Genomic DNA, 9,640 nt, shown 5'->3' with positions numbered 1-9,640 from the left:
GGAAAGAGTATAGAAGCAGAGCCTCGGGGGACAATTACTTTGGAGCTTCTGAAGTGAGTATGAGAAGTAAATACCTTTTTTATGCTGATGTCCTTAACATTTACTTGAATGAAACAAAATGGGTGCTAATCATCTTATTTGCTTCTCATAAGTGATAATCTAAAAGCCTCTTGCTGAAGAGGTTAGAAGAGTTAATTTACAAGTTATTTTTCACTGCTTAAGTTCAGGGCTCTTCTTGTTTTTTGTTTGTTTGTTTTAATTTATGCCATGCTTGTGTAGCTGCAGCAATTTGACCCAGATTTTCTGCCATGAAAATTAACATTTCTTAAAAATTGAATGCTACTGAAAGCTGGTTCTGTGAAGGTGTGTAAAAATATATGGAGAAAATTCTATTACTGGGCTATTCAGGCTCATCTCGCTTTTAAATGTTGTTGTTGGCTTTGACTGTTTGTATGGGAAGAACTGCATCTTCAGAATGGGTGTTCTGTGGGATAAGGCACGTGCCTCATCACCTGTTTAGCACTTCCTGGGCGTGATCACCTTCGTGTTAAACTCAGAGTGCCTCTCCAGATTACTTCTAGGCTTGTCCCTAATTTTGGATGTCTTTCATAGATTACGTGACTTCCCATAAGTTGGTTTGTGCCTTGGTGGCACCAAGACTCTAGAGCTTTCCCAGGGAGGACACAAGGATGTACTAGAGAATGGTGGGAGTTGAATAGAAAACACTATTAGGTGTTAGGTTGTCAGCCCAGTTCTGCAAGTGTTCTGTTTGCTCACATACAGCTTTAAAAGTACAAAGGAAAAAAGGCATTCCTGGACTTCTGTTTATATTGAGCTGGAATTTGTAATCAAAAGCACAGCAAGTGTAAGACTTTCAGCTCTGAGAAGGAAGAAAAACAAAGAGGGTATCACTTTATTAACTTGCACTAATGTTTAGATACAACACATTGTTGGCTTGTAAAGAAAAATCTGTTTCTTCTCTGTTTTGAAGTTAATTGCTGGCTGTTCATAGGAGTCCTAAATATTTTGCCCTGCCACAAACAGGCTTACTCTTCATCTCAAACTCAAGAAAATTACTTATTTCTCTATTTTCTTTGCAGACATAATGAAGCTTACACATGGACAAATCCAACCTGCTGTGTACATAATGTAATTATTGGTAAACTGTGGTTAGAACAATATGGAACAGTAGAAATTGTAAATCACAGGTAATGTTTTATCCCTAGTGCTTCTGATGTATTTTAGATACACATGAAGCTTAGAAGTATGGTCATGTTTTCAGTTGGCTTCCACAGGCTGCTGTCTTGATGTGCATATTGATTTATTTCTTGTCCTTTTCGTGGAATTTTGAAATTCCTGTGCCTTTCTAATGCCCTAGTCAGATAACACACCATAGTTTAAAATAATTATTAAAAAATGATAAAAATATGAACTTGCTACTGTATTCAAGGCCTTGCTTCTTTAAGCAAATATTTATTTCCTCTGCAGTACTGGAGATAAATGTGTCCTTAATTTTAAACCATGTGGCCTGTTTGGGAAAGAGCTTCACAGAGTGGAGGGATACATCCAGGACAAAAAGTAAGTGATTAAATCCTTTTGGTCTCTCTGTTTCTGAGCACTGTGCAGTTTGTTTTGTGCTGGCATAGTGACCATAACTGATGTGACTGCAAAGCTGCTACCAATACAGACTGTCACCTATTTCTCCTCTCTGTCAGTATTAAGCCCCTTGAGTATAGGATGATCATTTTAAGCATTATTAGAAAAACTCTCCAGTCCAATCTTGGGAAATAAAGGTATCCACGGAAAGTGCAGAGTAGTCACAACTGATTTAACTGTTGTACAGTTACAATTCCAGTCTTCAGTCTAAAATAAAGATAATATAGTTATTAGGAATTTTTAATGAACCCCAAACCAGTTTTTTGATTCTGAGTCTTCATGTTGATTGCACCCACACTCCTTTTAACTGTGTCAAAAGCATGAGACTAATCAGGAGGATCTGTTCTGCAGGACTGAAAGTCAGAAAGACTGGAATAAGCTGAAACTTTTTCTTTGCATTATCAATTATCTGACTCCTAAGAAATGTGCAGAGAAACATAAAATACAGCAAAGTATGAGGCTGGATATTTATTATAGATCAGAATCTGCCTGACTTGGCTTGGAAGGCTTTACAAGAAGCACAGGCTCAGTCTCCTTTTTTTTCTTTTTTTTTTTTTTTTTTTTTCTCTGCAGCAGAAAGAAGCTGTGTGTGATCTATGGCAAGTGGACAGAATGTTTGTGGTGCACTGATCCCACCATGTATGAGACGTACAAGAAGAGCGAGAAGAGAGGTGGGGAGCAGAAGAAACCGAAGCCGGTAAGGGTCAGGATTCCTCAGGGAGGAAAGATATGGAACAGGAGACAAGAAAGGAGAACATCTTCTGTATGGAAATGGTCAGGAGATGATGAGTGGAGGGTTGAAGCAGTCCCTTTTGTAGGGGTTGGATGTGGGCGGTGTCAGGCCCATGAGAAGGCATTGCACTTAGAACTTGTGTAGACCTGAGTGTGAGCTGCTGGCATTGGAGGGAGCTCATGGGAATAGTGTTTGCTAGAGGTTTGTCAAAGACAAGTAATCAAATAGCAACCCCCAGGCTGAGGTTCTCCAGCCCTTCCATGAGGAAAGTGTCTCTACTGCCAACTCCAGATGTAAAAATACAAGGATTTGGGCATTTGAAAAAACCAACACGTTTTTTAAAGTCAGTGATGCTTGTTGGTGATGCAGCCTTTCAGAATGTATTGTGTAGGCAACCTTGACAACAAAGGGGGCTGAAATGTTTTCCCATCACTTGTGAGCAGTGTCAGGTAAGTTACTTCCAAAGCTTCAGTGTTATATGGCAAATGCAAAATGTTGGATGGTACAGCAGAGGACATGGGTTTCCTGGTATCACCAGGGTCTTGTAGACCCTGGGTCCCTGGTTGCTCAATGAAAATTAAACAGAATTAAACAGAATTTGTTAACTCTTAACATCAAGAGGCTCAAACTTTTATTAAAAAGTATTCACATCAAAAGAAACTAGAGCAGCATCAAGCCTTGCTGTTGGCTTTGGATTCTGTCATGGTACAGGCTTATATTTTGACTTTTTTTTTTTTTAATAATGTTTTGTTCAGCTTATGAAAATCAACTCTTTCCTTCTTTCCTTCCTGTTAAATCTGTATTTAGATGGGGAACTGTCTTAACAGTAAACCAGATGTTGACATGGAAAGTAGCCTGAAAGAGTCTTTATAATAATGAATGCTCAAACCAGATGATTGAAATTAGATTCTCAACCATATGGAGCTGTTTTGTACTGTATGAAACAGACCCTGTTTAACTTAATAGGGTATTTTTGAATAAAATAAATGAGCCGTGTCAGAGGGGGCAGAAGGAAAATAGAGAAGGGGTGGGAGTGAGAGAAGGGAGGAAAACTCGATATTGTCACTCTAGGAGGTTATTGCCTCAAACTTCCCTGCTGGTTGTTGTGGTTTTATATGGTTTCTCATGGTAAAACCCTCTGAAATCCCACCATGTAGCTGTCTGTGTCCTATGATAGTCTCTCAGATTCTGAGGGCAGCCTCTTGGAGAACACTGTGTGATTTCCTTTATGCATTTCCTTTATGCACAGCAGCGCATCTGGTCACAAAGGAACTTGGAACACAACTGGCAGTGATCATAGTTATGAGGATCTAGATCACAGGAAATCAGACTGAAACAAGGGCATATCTGGTTTTTAATTGCACATCCAAATCTTTTGCAAATGATGAAGCAGTATCCAAAAGCAGGCATGCCCTAATTATCTTTCCTAGGCCCTTATGGGAACTGGTTTAAATTGCAGTCATGGTTCATTTCAACTTGAAGAGGTAATAGTCATGTTAGGTGAAGTTAAGCTATGACATGGCACAGAGGGGAGGCTAGAGGCAACAATTCTGGAAGCCATTAATTTGCTATTATTATTTTTTTTTTAAAATGCAAACATTGAAGTTGTATGTGGGTGGTGGGAGACTATTCAGAGATATCAGGAGCAAGACTGTGATAAAAATGAGAGGAACAACAGAGTGAGGAAAAGCAAACATGAGGGGTGAGGCAGAGGTACAGGAGCATGTTTAATATCTCAAATTTGAACAGATTCTTCAGCAGTCACTGTAGAGCTCTAGGTGAAGCTGTCCAATTTTCCTTTGTTCCTCTGCCAAATGTTATCTCTGTTTCAGAGTGAAGATGTTATTAAATCTGAAAATGATGAGGCTGATGATATGCCAGAGGTTCAAGACACGGTGCAGTTCATACCAGGCAGTAAATTGCTTTGGAGAATAAATTGTAGGCCACCAAACTCATCCCAGGTAACTGTTTCAGTCAGTCTCTTTATTGCTCTCACTAGTGACTTATCCAAGAGAACATGAGTAATGTTCTAGGGAAACCTTGTTGCAGGGTCTGTCCTTAGCATCCATCCTGACAAGCTCTGGCAGCTCCTGCTGCAGCAGCACAGTTACACTGCAGCAAGATCGCTGCTTCCTTTCTGTGCTGGAAGCATCACTGCTGTGTCAAAGCTGGTAGAAAGATTCTTGCTCTGACTGCAGCTGCTTCTGTGCTTTAGGTTACCCTGAGGGAGCTCTGCACTTGGTTGAAATATGGGTACAGGTTCCGTGCTGTTGGAAGACAGGCTTCCAAAAATGCAGCAGCTGGGCAGCTGGATATTAGCTTCAATAGTTTCAACAATAATTTTTGCTCTTTTAGGTATAGTGTTTGGCTGTTGTGTTTGTTGGGGGTTTTTTTTAATATATGCTGGGTTTGTTTGTTTGTTTTCTGTATTTTTCTTTTTTTCATAAAAATCATGAGGCTGAATATCAAATGTGGAGGAACATTTATATCAATACTCTGAAGCAAAGACTGTTTAAAAAATTAGAGATGTGATTTCCATCCCCTTCTGCCCTTCCTTGTCCCTCCCCTCCAACAAAAAAAACCCTAGTTTTGTGTGAACCTAACCCTGCTTTCAGGGTAACCAGTGGGAGCAGGTTTGACTCAGTCATTGCTCTTGGAAGTTCTGTTGTATCCACTGGGCATAGGGAACCTGGGTGCTGCTTTGCCAGAATAACTTGTGTTCTTATCTTTAATTTACTTTGAAGATGTACAATTTCACCAGTTTTGCTGTGAGTCTCAATGAGCTAGAAGAGGGCATGGAGGCAATTCTGGCTCCCACTGACTGTCGGCTGCGCCCAGATATCAGAAGTATGGAAAATGGAAACATGGGTATGTGTTTGCTGGGGGAAGTGTTTTCACATGATTAAGTTTGGAGAGGGATGACTGAAGGGAGGTTGTTTGATACAGGAAAATTGTCTTCAGCTTCTCATTCCCAGAGAGGCCTTAACTCTTTTTCATCTGATGTTAATGAACATGTTTTTGAACAATCTATGATGTCTGTTTTCTCCAAAAAAACAATATCTGTGAAAGCAAATGTATCCGGGGTGGATCCCAAGACTGCCAACCTGTGTTGTGGTGTATTTGCATGTTTGTTAACCTGGGGGAAGTGGCAGACATCTCTTGCTCAGAAGTCTGTCTGGAAAGACACGTGGTGAGCAGACACGCTCTGTTGCTCTGGTGTTGGTCAGAAAAAACCACATGGCCAAATAATGAAAAAATCACTTTATTATGCTTGACCTAAGATCTTTCCTGCTGTCTCAGTGCAGTGTATCTGGCAGATAAAACACCAAAATTTGTTTCAACACTATGTTTGCAGTAGCAGCTTTTCTGAAATGGCACTTTCAGCTTTTTGTTGCCCAGTATTTTCCCTGTTCAGTGGGACAGTGTGCAGCAAATGCTTTCCCTTGCTTAAATGGACTATGTCGTATTTCTGTACAGTCTTTTGTGTGTGTGTGTGTTTTCTGTATTTTTTGTTCCTATTTTGCTAAGTCACCAATTTCTCTTGGTATGTTTGAATGTTTGCTAGACGTGGCTAGCAAAGAGAAAGAGAGACTAGAGGAGAAGCAACGAGCTGCTCGCAAGGAGCGTGCGAAGGATGAAGTGGAGTGGCACACACGGTGAGGGGGGGAGGTTGGGCATTTGTTTCATGCTTGGAACAGTTCAGGGAACTGCTTGAAAACTGTAATGCTTTTATTCACAACAGTGTGTGCTTGATTCCCTGTGTGACAGCACAATTTGCAATTCACTGAAAGGGTCAACAGTTAAATCATGGAGCTGGAAGCCAAAATTGCTGATAACTTTCCTGGAGAAATTCTCTAATAGTAGATGCTGAAACCTGGCATAATTAGCTACTGTGGTAATGTTGGATGTTTTTTGGTTTTGTTTTTTAAAACCTACAGAGGTCATATTTTTGTTAGATGAGACTTAATGTTTTATTCATTCTCTCCTTTAACCAATTTGCAGATGAGCAAGACATTGTGGCCCTCTAGGGCCTTTTAGTTTCAGTCTCTTAGGACTTTCTGGCTTGGATACTTGAGAAATTGCTTTTTTGACTGAATATTCAAGTGACAAGGTGATGAGAATTGCAGAGGGAGTTGAATGCTCAGTATTTTACACTCAATCTTTCCTGAGAATTTTTATTTCTGATAAGAAAGTCCAGTGTGGTTTTACAATGTTGTGTGAAAGAAGCAGAGTTGTGTTTTTCCCCTATGAAAAACATTTTTCTCTTATTGTTTATTTTCTTTTTTTCTTATTTTTTTTGCAGATGGTTTCATCAGGGCACTAACCCACACACTGGGACTCCAGACTGGCTGTACTCAGGTGGCTATTTTGATAGAAATTTCTCAGACTGTCCAGACATATACTGAAGTTATGGAACCAATTGCTCATCTCACCTGGACATCTAGTTACTAGATTTCATTCCAAGCCAGTTGCTCTGGTGTCATTGATAGCAAAAACCAGCTTTTCTAAGTAAATTTTAACAAAAATTCTATTGGTCAACAATCAAGAATTTAATTATCACTAACGCTGGATTGCCAAATATTTTAAGTACTGTTGCATTCTTTCCATAAAACTGCACCTGAAATCGTCATGTTTTCACTACTTTTCAAAGGGACCTTTGGTTCTTCATTTTCCCCCCTCCCCCAGTTTCCTTGTCAGGAAGATACACTGTAACCGGTAGAGCACATAACATCCTTGAAAACTAGGTAACTTCAATAAAATAGAGCTAATATCCTTGTTACTTAGTACAGTAGTGAAGAATCTGAAGTTTTTGGAACTCAGAGCAGGGATGAAAAGCTAATATGGTACCAAGAGGATCAGATGTAGTCCTGTGGACACTCCTGGTGAAGAGATGCATGTGAACCCTCCGGACGGTATGTAGCACTACCCGGGGCCTGGAGCTCCCAGCCCCTCTCAATAATTCAGAGGCTTGGGGAAGCAAAACCCCCCTTGGGCTTCTCCAGCTGTACTTGTCTGTTACAGAGTCTTCACAACTTTTGGACACTGTGAGCATAAAGCTGTATACCTGTGATAAAATGACCTAAAGCATAGAAAAGTTAGGAGAAGGGAAGCATTTAAAATTGTGCTTTTCTGAAGGCAAATGCTGTTCTGCAAATACCAGAAGCTTTGGAAGCAACTCTAGGAATGTAGAGGTGGTTACAATGTAAAATATATTGCTTTGCTACCACTCGGAGGCTTAAATCTTCTGCACTACCTTTGGCAGCTTTGGCACTGTGTAAGCTCCTAGACGAAACTTTTATTTGGAAGCACTTTGGTATCTATTTCCACACAGGTTCCTGTTTTGGGGAAGTTTTGGTTTGCATGGTTTTCATTATTAGGTCATGTCTGTTTTGTATGTTGTGAAAAAGCTGAATCAATTTAAAGCTTTGGCAGAATTATACCTATTACAAGTTCTCCGTGAGCATGTGATGTCAAAAAATGGGATTTTTTTTTTGTTTGTTTGTTTGTTCCATATCAAACCATCAAAGCCATGTAATATTGGAAATAATCAATTACTGAATGGATGCATTCATTTTCTTTCCAGTGATACACTTCAGGGGGTAAGGAGGGAGAGAGGCTTGAAAATTTAGGTCCAGTGATTAAAAATAATCCTCATATTGCTGCTTCTTTTAGGAAAGTTTTTAATTGAGTAACCAGGCAAAAAAAATGTAGAGTGGCTGCACTGCTGTAAAGTTTATAGTAATTCAGAAATTCCTGGTGTTAAGCACCAGCAGCTCGAGGACTTTGTGGGAAAACTGGTCTGGTTGTTATCCAAGACATATGTGGTTTCATCCAGAGAGTAAATTTTTGGAGTGCTTCTCTCCCAGCCAGAGGATTAAAAAGCCAAAAAAAATTAATATGCTTACGGACAAGCATTTTAGTATCAAATAATGTATCTAGTGATTGGATGGATGTTACATTTTTGGGAGATTTTAGGTTTTTGTCTTCATTGGAAAAACAAGAGAAGCTGTAAAACTTCAAGGCAGTTAAGTCAGGGCCGGATGAGAAAGGTGCTGGTGGCAACTTCATTCTGCTGCCAGGGGTGGTTGGTACCTTGTGCTGGGGGCTCAGGAGCAGCCAGGGGGTGTTTGTTCCTGGTCAGAGCACAGAGACTTGAGCTTTTAAAGGACTTTGCTGATCCCTACAGGACAGCATTAAAATACTTTTTATTAAAAAAATGAACTGTGAGTGTGCCAGGCACTGTCACCCCCTTTCCAAGCTCTCTGCAAGCAGTACAGGGACCCCTTCGTGAGGTGAGGGGTGAAAAGGGGTCACCTGTGAAGCCAGTTCAACATCTCATGGGAGTTTAAAACTTGCTTAAGCTGAACGGTACGTTTGCTGCTGGAGCAGTGGTTTTAGAGCAATACACAGAAATTGCCTGAGTGGAAAAACGGTGGAGTTGATTGCTCAAGAAACACTCCCTTTATAAATGTACGAGTTAGCATCCCTCTCAGCTAAGTTAGTAATTAAATTAAGAGAACTAAACCCTTTGCACTTGGCGAAAGCATAAAAAAGTTGTAACAACGTGTTTAATCCAAACTTCAGTACAGAATCTTCATGGGATTTTAAACAGGAGATGAGAAGATTGCTAAAGTAAGAACACTTCACTAGTTATTTCTTTGCCCCCTTCTCCCCTTCTTTAGTGTAACATTTTTAGTAAAATTTCAGGTTAGTTCAAAATCTTTCTTTTTTTTCTTTTTAATTTATTGTTCTTCATTGACAACATTTACAAACCCCTTTCCCCTCACTGCTGACACGTCTGTGCTTGGCTTAGCTGTGGGACTTTTAATGCTCCAGAAGTTTTATTTTCAACGCAGATCTCACCTCAGTAGTTTACGTGTCAAAACGTCAATAACTTTGCACCTTTTGAAAGAACAATGTCACTTTTATAACTTGATTAAACACTGTATATAAGATAACCGTGTTAGTTTATGTTCAGACGGCTGTGTAAGAGAAACCACCCGGAAAGAAATTATAATAAATACTTCATACCCGATGGGCCTCTAGATGGTGGCAGAGATTTATTGTGTTGCAAGTGAGGCTGGAGCAGGGCAGGCTGGGGTCACCTCTGCCTTTGTTCCAGCTCCGGGGCTCTTACTTGTTTTCACTGTGAGGTTTTATAGGTGATTTAAACCAGTGTCCCCCTCGGGGCTGGGCTGGGGGCTGTGTGGGGCAGGGGGGCTGTGCGGGCAGGGGCCTGTGCGGGGCAGG

The 9,640-nt window shown here is 40.3% G+C and overlaps 1 protein-coding gene across 2 annotated transcripts in view; it reads left to right on the top strand.

Moving 5' to 3' along the window:
* The window catches only part of OSBPL2 (oxysterol binding protein-like 2), a 17,344-nt gene extending 10,413 nt beyond the window's left edge, over positions 1-6,931 (top strand). For both annotated transcript variants that reach the window (XM_009998621.1, XM_009998620.1), the window contains exons 7-14: positions 1-53; positions 1,101-1,208; positions 1,489-1,578; positions 2,230-2,353; positions 4,222-4,350; positions 5,134-5,257; positions 5,955-6,045; positions 6,693-6,931. The exon at positions 1-53 is cut by the window's left edge and continues 10 nt beyond it. In XM_009998621.1, the coding sequence (XP_009996923.1) occupies positions 1-53; positions 1,101-1,208; positions 1,489-1,578; positions 2,230-2,353; positions 4,222-4,350; positions 5,134-5,257; positions 5,955-6,045; positions 6,693-6,795 (822 nt within the window). In that variant the 3' untranslated portion in view covers positions 6,796-6,931. The remainder of the gene's footprint in view (positions 54-1,100; positions 1,209-1,488; positions 1,579-2,229; positions 2,354-4,221; positions 4,351-5,133; positions 5,258-5,954; positions 6,046-6,692) is intronic.
* Positions 6,932-9,640: the final 2,709 nt, after the last annotated feature.

The sequence above is a fragment of the Chaetura pelagica genome, unplaced genomic scaffold (assembly GCF_000747805.2).
Source record: "Chaetura pelagica isolate M959 unplaced genomic scaffold, ChaPel_1.0 scaffold275, whole genome shotgun sequence".
NCBI classification, from domain to species: Eukaryota; Metazoa; Chordata; class Aves; order Apodiformes; family Apodidae; genus Chaetura; species Chaetura pelagica.
This window is presented reverse-complemented; position numbering and strand designations above follow the sequence as displayed.